The sequence below is a fragment of the Chinchilla lanigera genome, unplaced genomic scaffold, assembly GCF_000276665.1.
Source record: "Chinchilla lanigera isolate Chin_1 unplaced genomic scaffold, ChiLan1.0 scaffold00113, whole genome shotgun sequence".
NCBI lineage: Eukaryota > Metazoa > Chordata > Mammalia > Rodentia > Chinchillidae > Chinchilla > Chinchilla lanigera.
The window spans coordinates 1,457,913-1,473,619 of record NW_004955514.1 but is presented as its reverse complement, the minus strand read 5'-3'; the positions used below and the strand labels follow the sequence as shown (position 1 = coordinate 1,473,619).

General features: G+C 58.4%; 1 protein-coding gene across 2 annotated transcripts in view; it reads right to left on the bottom strand.

Moving 5' to 3' along the window:
- Cfap99 (cilia and flagella associated protein 99) overlaps window positions 1–15,707 on the bottom strand; it is a gene marked incomplete at its 3' end in the record, with an annotated part of 38,801 nt that overhangs the window by 16,632 nt on the left and 6,462 nt on the right. The window contains 6 exon segments of one of the 2 annotated variants that reach the window (XM_005408729.2): window positions 1,217–1,394; window positions 2,421–2,533; window positions 4,362–4,456; window positions 5,267–5,411; window positions 6,623–6,715; window positions 13,936–14,061. In XM_005408729.2, coding sequence (XP_005408786.1) covers window positions 1,217–1,394; window positions 2,421–2,533; window positions 4,362–4,456; window positions 5,267–5,411; window positions 6,623–6,715; window positions 13,936–14,046 — 735 coding nt within the window. In that variant the 5' untranslated portion in view covers window positions 14,047–14,061. 2 annotated transcript variants of the gene reach the window in all.

The window sequence follows — 15,707 nt, the reverse complement described above, 5'->3', positions numbered from 1 at the left end:
CCATCCACTCATCCATCCATCCACCCACCCATCCACCCACCCATCCACTCATCCATCCATCCATCCACTCATCCATCCATCCACCCACCCATCCACTCATCCATCCATCCACCCACCCATCCACTCATCCATCCATCTATCCATCTACCCATCCATCCATCCATCCATGCATCCATCATCCATCCATCCATCCACGCATCCATCATCCATCCATCCTTCCACCTATCCAGGCTTCCATTTGTCCATCCACCTGCCCACCCATCCATCCATCCTTCCACCCAACAACTGTTTGCTGAGGGTTGGCTCTGAAGCAGGACTATGCCAGCCCCATCAGTAATGTGGGACCACAAAAGGTGGACATGTCCAGCAGAGGAGAGACAGCAAGCAGGTCCACACGTTACTATACGCAACCCTCATTGCTGAGCAGGAAGCTCAGTGAGAGGTGCAGCGGAACTGAAGCTTCCTCAAGAAGAGCTTCTGTGAACAGAGGTTTTCATGAGACCTGAAGGAGATGGGACTTAGGTGGCCCCTGGGACCTCCCAGCACTATGCCGTTGGCCTCCTATGGCCCAAGATGTCCTTTCCTAGTCTGGACAGTGTAGGGTGTGATATGAGGCCTAGATTTTTTTTTTTTACTACCATAAAGAAAGTTAGCCCAAAAAGGAAGTTGACTTACAGAAGAGCTTAGGTAGAATCACAAAGAAGTACAGCTGGAGCCTAGATAAAGCCATGCGGGAAGCCTACCCTATTTTGGAGGAGAGTCAAGCAGTGGCCTATCGTCTACGCTGCTTTTCAGTTACTTGCAGTAGAAAGTATCCTGATTCATAAGTGAGGCAGACAGAAAGGGACATGGGGCAGATGTGCAGAGGCCCTGAAGCGGGGACGTCACTGTGCCAACGGCTCGCAGGGTGTACACACTGTGGTCTGTCGTGTAGTGTCTTGTGGGGAGGGCAGCGCACTGCACCAGGCTAAAAGTGGGCTCCAAGCTCGGCTCCATGGCCTGACAGCTCCACTCCACGTCTGCTGAAGGGGCCCCAGGCATGGTAGGTTTTGGGGCCACTGGCTGCCCTACTCCATGGGGGTGACCCAACACTCCCAGCCACAGCAGGTGCACCCTGGGCCTGGAGGAGTCCAGCTTCCAGTGGCCCCTGCAGCCCACCCTCCTGCCTCAACATCCCAGAGGTACAAGCCTGTGCCCCTGCAGATGCCCAACTCACAGGTCTTGGCTTGGCCACAGTGGGGACTGGGTCGGGCACTGGAATGGCGCGGGGCCGGGGTGTGGTCAGGCTGAATTCCCGAGGCTCTGTGAGCTTGGCCTGGACCTTGCTGAGAGCGGCCTGATGGGCCGATCCCCCCTCCAGCTGGTCCAGCAGGCCCTGGACCTCTGGCTGCCACCTGGGAGGCGAAGGAAGATGCCCTGGGTTACTTCCTATGCAGGCCACTGGGGGTCAGGCCTTGGGCTCAAAGGACCCAGGACCTGGGTCTCCCTCGGGAGGCTGGCGACGGGACTGAGGGCCCCGCTTCCCTGGTGACCAGCACTTCTCGGCACAGCCCAGCCACACTCCTTGAGCAGAGGATGATGGGGAAACTGAGGCTCAGGCCGTGGTGAGAGGGGAGCTGGGGTGCCAGGTGTCTGGGGGACGTGCAGCCCGAGCAGCAAGGGGGTGCGGAGCTAAACTGGAGCGGAGCAGATGGCACAGACGAGGAAGCAGGAGCAGGAGGAGCTTCTGAGTGGCATCGGGGCAGCAGGTGCAGCAGGAGCAGAGGGAGCTGGGAACAAGGGCCGGCCCCTGCAGGGAGCCCTGCTGCCCTCAGGAGGGCTCAGGCTGGGGGCTCTGGAGCAGGCCTGGGGGGGCCTCGCTGGGAACTGCCCACCACCACCAGTGTCCTTGCAGGAGTCCTAGCCTCACATCCAGACCAGGGGGTCCCAGGAGGCCGTGTCAAGCTGGCTCCAGAGCTCCTAGGCACAGAAGGGGCAGCTTGGGGCGTCTGGCCTGGCACAGAGCCCTGGGCACAACAGAGCACAAGAGGGGCCTGAAATACCAGGAGCTGAGCTGGTGCCCACCTGGCTCCTCCAGCCCCCTCACCCTGCGCTCTCGGGGTCTGAAGAGTGGCCAGGGTCAGGGCTGGGCCACTGACACTAGCCCCTGTGCACTGGGCAGGCTCCGGAGCAGGAGGGTTGCTTCTTGCCCCAATACCCTCTGGCTGCTGGTGCACCTGCTGCCAGTCAGCCGTGGGCACAGAGGGTCCTGGACCGATGGCCAGGACAGGTCCTGCTCACCTCGCCTGCGCTGTGGGGCCAGGTAGGGACGTGGGCCTCTCTGAACCGCTCACCCCTACACCAGGGAAGCAAGGAGGCCCCGCTGCACCGACAGGCCCTGGGGGGCTGTCCAGGGCCCAAGTCCCCACCGGCCACCCCACCTCAGCAGGGGTTCGATCCAGTTCTCCTGCACGTGGGCCGGCGTGTAGATCAGGCTCCACTCGTCCTTGATCCAGGAGCATAGGTTTAAGGTGCTGAAGAAGAACCTGAGGAACTGGGGGCGGGGCCGTGAGGGTGGGCTGAGGCTGAACCCCTCAGCACCCCCAGTCCTTCCTGGGAGTTGGCCACCCCGGGTCACAGCCACGCGCCTGCCAGAGTCACATTCCTGTACCCTGCGTCTGCTCCCAGGCAGTGGGACACAGGGAAGCTGCTCTCTTGGCCTGGCGGGCTCTGGGATCCTGCGAGTGGAACTGTGCTATTTTCTACAGCCACTCCCCTGACTCAGCATCACCCCCAGACTGAGGTTGTGTCCCCTGCCCTGGGCCCGGCAGCACACCTACCCCTCGTGTCCTTGCATGGCAGGGTTCCCAGGGTTGCAGCTCCTGGCTCCCAAGCCCACAGCTCTGGTTCAGGGAAGCCAGGAAGCCTGGAGGCTTCCATCCAGGTGACGGTGAGCTGGCCAGGAGGGCGCATCCTGGGCCATGCTCTGTACAGAGTCTGGCTCAGAAGTCTTGGGCAGGCTGCCCCCACGCCAGCCCCAGGGCTGCGGGCGCTGTGCAGGTCCCCTGCCTGCCCCTGCTGCCTCCCCTGCCCCACAGGGGCCTCTGCGCCCTCACCCTGGCCCCCACTCCTCCACCAGGGTCAGCAGACCGCTCCTGCCCCACCAGTGTGGGGGCGGGGACCTTGGCGTGCCCCAGAGCCACTACCCTCAAGTGATGTCTCCTGGACACACGTAGGTCAGTCCTGACCGCACAGCAACGGTGCCCAGGGGAAGCCATGGCCCCGCAGCCCGCTGCTCCAGGTGGGGAGAGGGACACTGGTGGGCTTGGGGTAGGGGACAGGGAGGGACATCGCAGACCAGCCTCCATCAGCCGGAAGCCCTGCTGCTCCCTGGGGATTCACGTGACTGGTGTCACTCTGGGCCAGTCTGGCACCATGTGGGGCACTGCCCTGGCCCTTGCATGCTGGGCAGTTGGTACCCAAGGGCCTGGGGGGTCTCTGCAGGACCCAGGTGAGGTAAAAGGTGAATCCCTGATCAACAATTGGTAAGAAAGTCAACAGAAGACTAGTGTGGTGATGCACACCTGTAATCCCAGCCACTCGGGAGGCTGAGGCAGGAGGATTGCTGGGAGTTTGAGGCCAGCCTGGGCAACATAGTGAGTTCGAGACCACACTGAACTGCATAGTGGGACCTTGTCTCAAAAAAGAAACAAAAAACAAAACCAAACAACAACGAATATGTGGACTGGGAATATAGCTCATCTCAGAGAGCTTGAATTCAGTCCCCACTGTGGTCCTGGTGCTGCTGCTGCTTCCCCACCCTGCAGAGCTGGTGGCTTTGTCCCATGAGGCACCCAGGTGACACTCATGTGCTCCTGGCTGTGTCTTTCCCTGTCCCTTCTCCAGGTTGTCACCACCACCTGCTCTGGGAGGAAGAGGAGGAGCAGGGCTTGGGGCTGAAGATCAGGTGCCAGGGCACAGGAAGCCCGCCTCCAGCACACCTCCTGAGGGGGCAGCAGATGGGCAAGGAGTGGCAGCCTCGGCCAGATGACATCTGCCGCCCAAGGCCCCTGTGTCTCTGCATCTGCAGAGGCGACCCCTCGGGCACAGGCGCTGGAGCTCCCTTCCCACTCCCAGGAGCCCAGGAGCCGACTACAGAAGCCTCATCCCCAAGCTGCCGGCCAGAGGGACGCAGGACACAGAGCCAGGTCTCCCTGAGGACAGCGTGCACATTCTCTGTGGAGAGGGCATCGATGTTCTATGCAGAATGAAACCACCAGAGAGTCTCTTGCTAAAAGGAACCGGGAGGGCGGGGCTGGTGCACGGCCCTGTGCAGTGGTGCTGTGTCCCCTGCTGCGGTGGCGGGACAGGGCAGGACTCACCTTGCAGGTCTTGCCCGCAGGCAGGGCCCTGACAATGCTGCAGAAGAGCTGGAAGCCGAGCTCATCCAGCTGGAAGGTGGCCAGGTAGCAGAGCACTGAGGAGAGAGCACGTGAGGGGACCTTGGCGGATCCCACCCGCTAGGCTGAGGACGGGGCTTCATCCTCCTGGCTTGGCCTCCCACTCCCTGCAGCCCTCACCCCACGCAGCCTTCAGGGCAGGGCAGCGAGGACAAGGTCAGGTCTCCACGGTGGCATCAGCCACTCTGCCCACAGTCAACTGATCCGTAAAAAAGCCGAGCATGTTTGTAATTCCCAGCACTCAGTAGGCTGAGGCAGGAGGATCGTTGCGAGTTTGAGACCAGCCTGGGCTACAAAGTGAACTCCAGGCCAGCCTGAACTGCATAGTGAGACCCTGCCTTAAAAAGACAAAAAAAAAAAAAGCTTTACTGTGAAAGCAGTCTCTCCTCTCTCCCCTTTCCTCCTCCTGCCTGCCTGTCTGTCTCTTTCTCTCTCTCTGTACTGGGAATTGAACCCAGGGCCTTCACAACAAGATACATCCCTAATCCCTTTTTAACACTTGTTTTGAGACTTGCTTCTCCTGCCTGAGCCTCCCAGAGTGCTAGGATCGCAGGTATGCACATACGCTCAGCGGGCATCTCTCCTATTAACCCCCATGGGGGTGCCAACCATGGCTCAGGACCTGCTCTGCCCAAAATTCTCAGGGATGGGGCCAGGGGTCAGAGATAGCCCGAGAAAGGAGGCGTGCTCTCACTCAGCCAGGCCACAGGCTGTGAAGGTGGCAGGGGCGAGGTTTCCCATCTGCAAAGCGAGTGAACACATCACCCTGGTCACCCCACCACTGCCTCGGTCACCCCAGGGGGCTGCTGCACACAGACGACTCTCACCTTGGAAGAGACTATAGTCGGCCCACAGGCAGAGCTGGCCATCTCGCACATAGAAGGCGTCCACTACGATGGCCAGGAGCTTCCGGTACTTCAGGCAGCCAGACAGGAGCTCTGTGACGAATGCCTGCTTCTGGGGGCTCAGCGCCTGAGGGAGAAGCGGCTGGAAGGGTCACTGGGGTTGCTAGGAAAGGGGCGAGGTGGAGACAAGTCCCCTCCGGGCTGGGAGGCCCTGGCTCATGCTATCCTTCCGGAGCAGGGGGCAGCGATGGAGGTGACGGAGGGGGGGGCCCAGGGACTGGTCCCGGGTTTCAGGCTGGCAAAGGAGGAGAGCAAAGGCAAATCAGGGAAAACGATGAGAGGAAAATGGACAGCAAGAGGGACGAGGGTCACAAAGGTCCTCAGCTGTCCACCACGGACGGGATGGGGGACCAGGGGCAGGGAGGGGACAGCGTCAGGTGGGGAAGGTGGGGAGTTCTGGAGATGGGTGGGGTGGCGGCTGCATGGGCAGGAGAGTGTGCTGAGGGCCACAGAACCGGAGGCCCGGAAACGGCTCAGTGATAGATTTTATGTCGTGTGCATCTTACAGCAATGTAAAAAAATGGGCTCGTACAGAGGTTTCCAGAAGGAGGGGTAAAAAATTACCAAAAAGCATGAGGCACGAGCACGGAAAATCTGGAGCCGTGCAGTACGGGAAGTGAGACGGGAGCTGCTGAGCCACAAAGGCCTCCCCTCCGGGCAGGGGGAGCGGGGCGCACTGGCTCTTCCTGGTGACACTTTGGGACGTGCGGGCGTGACCTCTCATGATGTACGTTCATAATTCCAAACAATAAGAAAGTTTTCAAATTAAGTTTTGAGAATGAATCACGCTTTCAAGAAGGCCACAGGGCCTCCTCATGCTGGCAGCGCGGCCATGGGGCAGGCAGGACAGCTGGCGAGCCGGCCCAAAGCACTTTGGAAACGTTCCGACCCTCTTCCCTCTGTGATTCCATCTCTGGGAATCTAAGGAACCGGCCAGGGGAGAAGAGGCCCATGGGGAGCAGACGGGGAGATGGCACAGGCGGCCAGGAAGAGGGAACGGCCTGGGGTCTGGCGTGGGAATGCGTGGGTCCCACGCGTCTCCCCACCCAGGACCAGCGCCACGCATCTCTGAAATGACGCTGCTGCGGGGACAAATAAGACAGACAACGGGAGACAGGGAGATGGGAAGGGGGCCTAGGGCTGGAGGCGGGGGAAGGGCAGGAGCAGTGAAAAAGGCGAAGATGCAGCGCACCCACCAGGGCGAAGGTACTCACCGTGAATCCCAAGTACGTAATCGTAAAAAATTAAAAAATAAAGTGATGCTATGGGAACACTCACAGGAGATGGTGGGCGTGCAGACCGTGATCCGGCTGGCCGTGAAACCCGCGAGGGGAGAGGGCTGTGCTCCCGGCCCTGCACCCACGTTCCCGGCTGTCAGAACGGCGCCCATGAACTTCAGGCTCCCTCGGCTCCCCCGCCAGCCACCCCCTTTCAACAGCCATGCTCCAGCCAGGCCCTTCCCTAAGGCTGCACACACACACATGCGCGCTCACACACGCACGCACGCACATGCCAGAGCCGTGCCCGCGCACCGTGGCCCCACAGTGGTCACGGAGGGTTCCCTGCGCCCTCTGTGGTGCTGGGCACAAAGCCAGGCTCATGGTGCTAGGTGAGAACTCAACACAGAGCCCCGCCCCAGCAGCTGAGCTAGGAAAGAAACATTGCTGTCTTATTTTTATTCTGAAATTTTTAATTTGCTGGAAAATTTACAGCGGTTTACCTGTCTTCTCATTTTCTGGGAATTGTCGGGTGAGTTCTTGGTTAACCGTTGTTTTTCCTTACTGGGGACGGAACCCACAGTGCTCAGCCACAGCCCCGGCCACGGCCTAGGCTGGGCCTCAAAGGTGCGTGTGTGACTGTACTTCATTTAACTTTTAATTGATTTTCTGTTGTTTTTTGGCCTTTTTTTAGGCGGGGTACCAGGTATCAAACTCAGGACCTCATGCTTGCCAGGCAGGCGCTGCGCTGCGCCACTGAGCTAAATCCCTCGCCCCCTGTGTTTTGGCTTTTGGAGACAGGGTTTCACTATGTAGTCCAGGCTGGCCTTGAACTTGCGGGACGATCTTCCTGCCTTAGCCTCAAATGTTGAGATTACAGGTGTGTGCCACTACACTCCTTGTTAACTTCTAAATGGGATAATATTTCTTAGTCATTTTTATGGGTCTATGTTTCATGTGAGAGTTTTTTGTTGTGAGGTTGTAATTTGTCTTTTAGTTTTGTGTAAAGTATTTGAGGAGCAGAGTGTGTGGCCTTTTTACTTTGCTTTGAGATCACGTCTATCTTTTCCTTTGAGATTTCTTCTCTTGCGTTTATGCTAAGCAAACAACAGGGCGATGAGACCACGTGAGGGCCACAGAGCGGGCCCTGGAGCGGGCCCCAGTTCCCATTCCCATTTTCCTCCCGGGGCGCAGGGGCCTGCGGTCCTGAAACACCTGCGGGAGGAGAGGAGACAGCCTCCTCCCTGCCGGCTCATGGACTGGCTGCCTCTGTCAAAGGAAGCCCAGGCCAGGCAGAGCAGTGTGTGTAGGGGTGGGCAGCTGCTCCTGCCGCGGAGGGAGTGGACCATGGCAGCCGGTGCTCACAGATTATGTCTACGTTTGGGATGTGCGAGTGTCTTTCTTAGTAAGGCCTGGACCAAGCCATGGCCACGGACCCTGACGCCAGCAGCCCAGGGCAGACAGGTCCCCCAGGGCCACAGTGCGCTGGAGGAGCCTGTAGATGCAAGGCCAAGTGGGTGCCAGTAAAGGGCACCCGGACAAGGGCCAGGCTGGCTCCATAGCCAGGTCCTCGCCATGGGGAAGGGCAGCGTGCTAATGTGAGGCCAGCGGCAACTGGGACACAGGGTGTCCCGCAGAGGGGGACCAAGCCTGAGGAGGGGTCGGGGGGCTGAGCATTGGCCCTGTCTGTCCACAACGGCCAGTGGAGGCTGGGGGCTGGGTGGGTGGACTCTATCTCCCAGGGGCAGGGGGAGACCTGTGGCAGTCAGGCAAATCTGAGCCAGCCTTGGACATGGACGCCAGAGGGCTGTGGCCACCAAGGTCTCTAAGTTGGGGCTAAAATCTTGAGCTTTGGTCAGTTTGAGGCTCTTGAGTCACCACCAAGAGACCCTGCCAGTCCCTGGGGACAGCAGCAAGCCCTCGCACCCTGGGGCAGAGCCAGGACCAGGATGGAGCTGGGCCAGAGCCAAGGGAGGGGCCGGGATGCTGCCAAGTCACAGCTCAGAGTGCACGCCTGGTATCCAGGGGCCAAGGACCGTTAGAAAGCGGGGGAGGAGGGGGGGCTGCCGGACGCCCGCGCCACATCCCGCCATCCCTTCTTCCACTCAGGCAGACAGGACGCTGCCCTCCTGGTGGCGGGATTCTCCTCGTTGGCAGGGCCATTTTAATCAATAAGCTCACAGGGCAAATTGCTACATGTGTCCCCTAAGAAACTCTTTAAGGAGAAGGCAGATTGAGCTGGCGCAGGCTCAAGCTGTTTGCCTTTGCCCTCTCCTCGCCTGGGATGTGGGGACGATGCTGGGTAAGGCGGTCCTTTCGTGGCTCTGGCAACCTCACAACAAAAAACTTTCACATGAATGATAGAAAGGAACACACTGGCACCAGGGAGCCGCTGAGCCACCCGGAGCTGTCTGCAGACCACTTCTCAGGTGAGCAAAGAGGCCTCTTATTTATCTAAGTAGCTACTTTTCTGGATTATGATGTAGCCAAAACACAGCTTCCTAACAGTTATAGATCCAAGCAGATGGTTCAAAGAAGAGGTACATAATGTGCGAAAATATAGAGGAGAAATGCCGCCAGTTATAACTCTACCAGGCACTTCCACCATTTATTTGTTGGTAGAAAATAAAATGTTTGCCTGTGGGGGAGGAGGGGAACAGGTGTCAGGGGAGGAGGGCAACACCGATGCACAGATCTCTGTGATCGCCAGAGGAGCTCCCTGAGATACCTCGAGGAGCTGGGGGAGCGTCATCTCAGCACTCTGGAAGGCTGAGGTGGGAGGAACACAAGCTTGAGTGAGTCCCAAGCTTTTTATTTTATGAAAAATAAAAAGAACTGGGGATGTAGCCCAGTGCAAAAGCCCTGGGTTCACCACCCACCAAAAAAAAAAAATGGAAGCAAAAGCTACTTTTACAGTGAGAATTTGTGCTTTCTGGGACCCAACCTTGGGTGCACCTGGCCAGGTGCAGAGGGAAAGGGCAGCGGGTCAGTTAGCCCACTGCTGTCCACATAGGGAGCGCAGGAAATGAGCACCCGCCCCCGTGCAGGCGGAGCTGCACCGACTGTGACAGCAGGCAACAGGGTGCTGTGGGCCTCGGTCAGGGGACCAAGAAATCCCAACACGTCTGCACAGGGAAGGGGCGTGGGAGTTTCCACGACGCTGAGTAGGATGGAAGGAGGTGGTGCAGAGAGGCGCTCAGGCCACTCTGGTGCTCAGCTGTCTTCAGAGGGGCACATATTGCTTAGTTCGTTTTCCACTGCGGTGACGGAATGCCAGACTGGGTAACTTGTGAAGAAAGGAGGTTTCCTCATCTTATGGATCAAGAGCAGGTGGGGGAGTTGGAGGCTGGCCTGCGACACAGGGTACCCTCGCTCTGTGACAGCGCTGTCCCCAGAACTTGAGCTTCCCCCATGGCCAAGCACCTGCCAGCTGCCACCCACCCTGGGCATGAGCAGATGCTGTGGGTTTACGCAGATCATTTTGTTCTTATTCTCATATACAATATTTATAGAATCTAAACATCTCTTTACACCTGGCCAGGCTTGCTGGACTCTGAGGGGCTGGAGTGGAAGACTGCACCGAACACTGCCTTGGACTGTGTCAATACATCAGGTGAGGGTGGGATTTGTTTTGGTTCATTTGTTTTGTTTTTCCAGTATGGAGGATATATATATTTTTTTCTTTTGGGTTCTTTTCTGGTACCGGGAACCGAACTCACGACCTTGCGCTTGCCAGGTAGGCGCTGTGCCGCTGAGCTAAATCCCCAGCCCCAGTACAGAGGATTGAACCCACAGCCTTCGCATGGAGCTATGTCTCAGCTCTTTTCATCATAATCATTATCATTATTACTATTATTACTATTACTATTTGTCTTTTTGAGACAGGGTCTCACTATGCAGTTCAGGCTGGCCTTGAGCTCACTTTGTAGCCCAGGCTGGTCTCAAACTTGCAACGATTCTCCTGCCTCAGTCTCCCAAGTGCTGGGATTACAGGCATGTGCCACCATGCTTGGCCAGTTCATTATTTTTTTTAACCTCGAGACAGTCTTGCTAAATTGCTAGGTCTCCCAGACTGTTCTAACTGTCAGTCTTTCTGCCTCAGTCTCCCACAGTGCTGGGTAACAGGTGTGGACCACCATGCCCTCCTCATGCGGTATTTTAATAAATATTAAAATAGAAGGTATTTTCTGTGCTCAAGTTTTTCTTGAGACAGCTGACAGGAAGAACAAGCACAGGCCTCCTGGGATGGCCAGTTCTGCCCTCGCAGCCTCTTTGGTCCCCCTTTCCCAGCCACCCGAGCCATGGCCCTGTCCTTGTCCCCTCAGGCTGGGCCAGCCCCCCCCAGCTCGGCTGGCTGCCCGGCCATGGCCTGTGCCTTCTCTCTGAACTGCCTGCCACCTGCTGGCCATGTCCTGTCTGCCCCGAGGTCCAGAGCAATGACCCAGCCATGTGAGTCCTCTCTGGTCACCACAATCCACTCTGGCCAGGCTCACTGAGGGCCACCTGAGGCCGTCCAGGCTTGGTGCTGCCTGTTTGCCAGGTTCTGGGTACCCCGCGCCTCCTAGCCCTCCATGTGACCCCGGTCCAGGGCCCCGGCCTCTTCCAGCTCCAGGCTGCCCCCATGGCGGGTCTCCCTGTACTGCAGTGCCATGCTTCTCATCAGGCCAGACCCGTACCCCTGCCACGGAGATGACGAGCACCTCTCGGTCCAGAGAGCCTTCCTGAGCTAGGTGGCCTTACGTCTCCTGTGAACTGTCACTGTGAGCATGCCTCTGTGGGAGGGCCCACGTGTGTGTGCTTGGGGCTGGGATGGGGTTTAAACGTGGGGACAGGGCCAGGGGTTTAGCTCAGTGGTGCAGCACCTGCCTGAGTGAGTGTGAGGTCCTGAGTTCAATTCCCAGTACCAATAAATAAATAAATAAGGGGACAGAGAAAGCCACTGCAGACCCACGAGTCCTGGCACCTTCCCAGCCCTGAGGGCCCTGCCTCTTCTGGGTTGCCAGGGCCCGGCACGAATTACAGCACGTCTCAGGCTGGTCCCTGATGCCCTGTGCAGCCCCACCCTGGCCCTCTGTCCTCAGTCTCTGAAGGGAGGCTCCTGTGTAGGTGCCCCTCAGTGGGGCTAGAATCCACAGAAACGTATTCCCTCTCTGCTCTGAGGCCAGAGGGAGAATGCGCTGGCAGTCCGGGCCGCTTCCTGACATAGGGCCGCCTCTCTCTGCCCTCTGCCCGCTTCCCAGGGCGGGCCCCTTCCCCTCCCTGTGTGGGGCCTCACGGGTCTCCCGTCTCTGTGTGGTGTCCACATTTCTCTCTTTTGACAAAGATGTCATCATTAGACTGGGCCCGGCTGATGTCAGCGTTGCGACCTCTGTACCGTGCATCCAAATAAGGTCACATCCGCACGCTGGCAGGGCTGGGCCTACAGCGGGTTCGGAAGGGGCAGCAGCCCCCACCACACGCCCTTCGCCGCAGACTCTGGGCAGACTCTGCTGCCAGTTTCTGTGCTGTGTCATTTTCTGGCAGGTGGCAGCCTCAAGCCTTGAGCAAACAAAGTGGGCGGATGCAGCCATCTTCTGACAACAGGAGATAAAACGCGCTGCACAAACTGGGTCAGGACCCAGTGCCCCGTGCCCCTGTGACTTTGGGGGGACTGGGGATGGACTGCAGAGGTCCCGGGCCTCTAAAGTAGGCAGAGTGAGTGGCAGCCCTCGCCAACTGCTATCAGGCCCATGGGTGGTGTGAAGGTGCCACGCTGTCCTTGGGAAGGCAAGAAGTGGTCACCATGTCACGACTTCCAGGTAACAACTGCAGCTCCTTTAGCACTAATGATCTGCTGGCTGTGGTGACAGTTCCTTGCCAGCTTGACTGGCTCCAGAGACCCTGGAGCAGTGAGTGGAGCAGAAATGCTTCGCTGCTCAGAGGACCCACATCAGTGACGTGCACCCCTGATGTCCACAGCTGAGCACCTAGGAGGACTGCTCTGGTCAGGCGCTACTGCCTGGGTCCCTGACACTCACCCCGGTGACAGACCCTGTCAAACTCCCGGGCAGTGGGTGTTCTGCGGCAGCACAGGCTGAGTTGGGACCTGAGGGAGAGGGGAGGAGCTCAGGAGCCGTTGGTGGGGGGGTCTTGCTGATCCAGATGGTATCATCAGCGGCTGTGGGGACTTGGGGTCCCAAGGCCTTTGGGGGTGACCTGACACAGAGAGGCAGAGGGGGCTGCTGAGGAGTAGGGGCTGGGCCCTGGGATTCCGGAGGCACCTCCTGCCTGCGACTCCACACCCTCCCACACCTGTGTATGGGCCAGGTGCTGCGCGAGGCACAAGGCCTTTTCCTAGTCTGGCCCTCAGCTGTTTTCATCATGCTTAGGGCCTCAAGGGAAGAGCTTGGAGGCAAAGAGGCATGAGGTGGGGGCCTCGTCTTTGGAGGGCCCTCAGCTCTGCAGACATCCTTGTACCTGGGGCTGAGCAAAACAAGGGCAGCCATGACCACAGGCAGACCACAGTCCAGAATTACAGGCCAGTGTCCCCCGTGAATGCATTTGTGAGGACAGCATTTGTGAGGAGCACGCACGTGACAGTCCCCCAGCATTTCCCCTGGTGTTTGCCTCTTCCCTCCAGAGTGCTAGGCCCCAAAGACCTGACGGCTGGGCTTCAGGAGTTCAAGCCCCTGCTCCCTGGGCACCTGCCCCAGTGGACAGAGGGTATGGGGTTGGAATGGCTGGGGGCAGGAATCAGGTGACAGGGAAGGCTGTGGGGGCTGCTAGGGGGGTGGGTAAAGCTGCAGCAAATGTCACTGCTCCCCTCCCGGGCTCTGTACCCTACCCCGGTGGCGCACGGTCTGGACTTGTAATGAGAGAGAAAGATGGGACCCCCGGGGCAGGGCTGGGGTGGAGGAGCTGGGTGGCCAGCCCCAGGAGCAGTCTGTTACTTCTCCCAGGTGTGGGCAGGCAGACAAAGGAGGTGGGAGGTGTCAGCAATCCCCCAGGGCTTTGATGCCTGGCCAGCCCCTGCCTCTGCTGAAGTGAAACACAGCTCCCTGTGAGCTGCGGCTGTGGCTACCCTCAGCACCACAGCTCTCGGTCCCTCTGGAGTGAATGCTGGGGGAACGGGAGTGCCTGGCTGCCTCTTCTGACCTGGGCTGCGGACAGGCTAACTGTGAGGACCAGTGTCCCCTGACTTACAGCCACTGTGTCTTTTCCCTGGACCCCTGTCATAAAATACCTCCCATGACAAACAAGGGTCTCTGTGTGACAGGGCACTTGCCAGGCCTCTCCCTGGGAAGGAAGGCACTGGATGGCAGTGAGTGTGACGCTGCGTCATGGAAGTGAGGTGCCACCTGGTATGTGTCATCGACAGAACCACCCCGACCCTACCTGCAGGGAGGTGGACACGGCTTCCAGGAACAGCTCAGGACTGTCTTTCTCAGGTTTAAATTTGTCCAGTTGCTCTATCACAATCTCAATGCATCTTCCGTAGTAGGACATCTTCCCGGCAGGACCCTAAAACAAACCACTGCAGGTCATATTCTCCACAATCTCTGGGTGCCGGCTTGGCTGGTGGCAGAAGGGGCCTCGGGACCCTACCCAGTGCTGACGGGAAGCCCACCAGAGTGCCAGGGACCTTGAGTGGTGAGGAACATCGATGTAATCAGGGGCCCTGGCTCAGGAAAACTGAGGTCCACTTCTGGCACCAATCTTCCTCTGACTGCTGCTGCCTGAGTGGCCTGGGATAGCCTTGCTGAGCTAACCTCTCAGTCCCTCACTCCTGCCCAGCTCCAGCCCAGTCCCTGAGACACCCAGGCTGCTCCATGAGCTTCGGGAGCCATGTTGCAGGTGGGGTGAGTCCTGGGAGAGGGGGAGGGGCTAGGCCACGAGCTCAGGCCAGGCAGGGCAGGAGGTTGGGTGGGAAGGGGAAGGATGGCAGTTGTGATGTTCCACTTAATTATCAACTTGACTGGAGAAAGAGGCTCTGGAGAGGTGACTCTGGAGGTCCCTGGACCTGGGGGATGCTGTACTCCTCAGTGGATGCTGAAGTCACTGGGTGGAGGTGAGGTCTGGTTGGAGGTGGCTCCTGGGGGCTGCCTTCGGAAGGTACTTTGCTGGCCTTTTTGCTGTGCTCTGCTTCCCAGGCACCACAGAGTAAGCAGCTTTGCTCTGCCATACCCTTCCGCCACGATGTTCCTGCCTTGGCGCAGCTGACCATGGACCAAACCCTCTCAAACCACGAGCCAGATGAACCTCTCTTCCCTGAAGTTATGGGCACTGGGTATTGTAACCTCACAATGAGAAAGCTGACCACACAGATGTTTAATCAGTAGGCCCTGTGCAGAGGGGGACCAAATCACAGAAGATCAAGATCCCCAGGTCCAGCACCTCCATTATAAAGATGAGGCAACTGAAACCCTGGCCTAAGTGGCCAAGCCTCACAGGGCACTGAACATTCTAGAAACATGCCAGCTGTGGGACATGGGCTTGCCCAGGCCCCTCCTGGGGTAGGCCTTGGAGGAGACACTTGAGATGAGGCTGGGTCCCCGAGAGCTGGCTCTCCTGACCACTGGTGGTCCTCAACTGTTCCCCAGAAGACGTGGACCTTGTGGGTAAAGTCTCCTGGAAGTTTGGGCTCTGGTCAGATCACCTGGGACAGCCATAGCAGCCAGCACTCCTTCCTTCCCATCCCCCCCTCTCCATCTCTCATCCATCACTCTGGGCCAGGTGGAGTGCGCAGGCCCTCCTGGCAAAGCTGGGCTGTTGCCTATCAGTCAGTGATCAGGGAGCGGCCCCAGACTTAGGCCATCCATGGCCAGAGGTGACTGGAAAATCAATGTGGGCCGGACCCCAGGAGATGACCAATCCTGGCCAATCCTAGCCAATCGCAGCCAATCCTGCCAGGTCTATGGTTGGTCTTCCCTTCCCTGTTCCCATGAGGCTTTGGAAAGCACAGAAAATCACTCTGAGCATTAGGGAGCTATTCCAAAATATCCAAATTCCAGTGCACTGGAGTTCCACAAGCAGGAGAGAGAGAGAGAGACAGAGAGAGACACAGAGAGACAGAGAGAGAGACAGAGACAGAGACACAGAGAGACAGAGAGAGAGAGAGACAGAGAGACACAGAGAGACAGAGAGAGAGACAGAGAGAGACAGAGAGA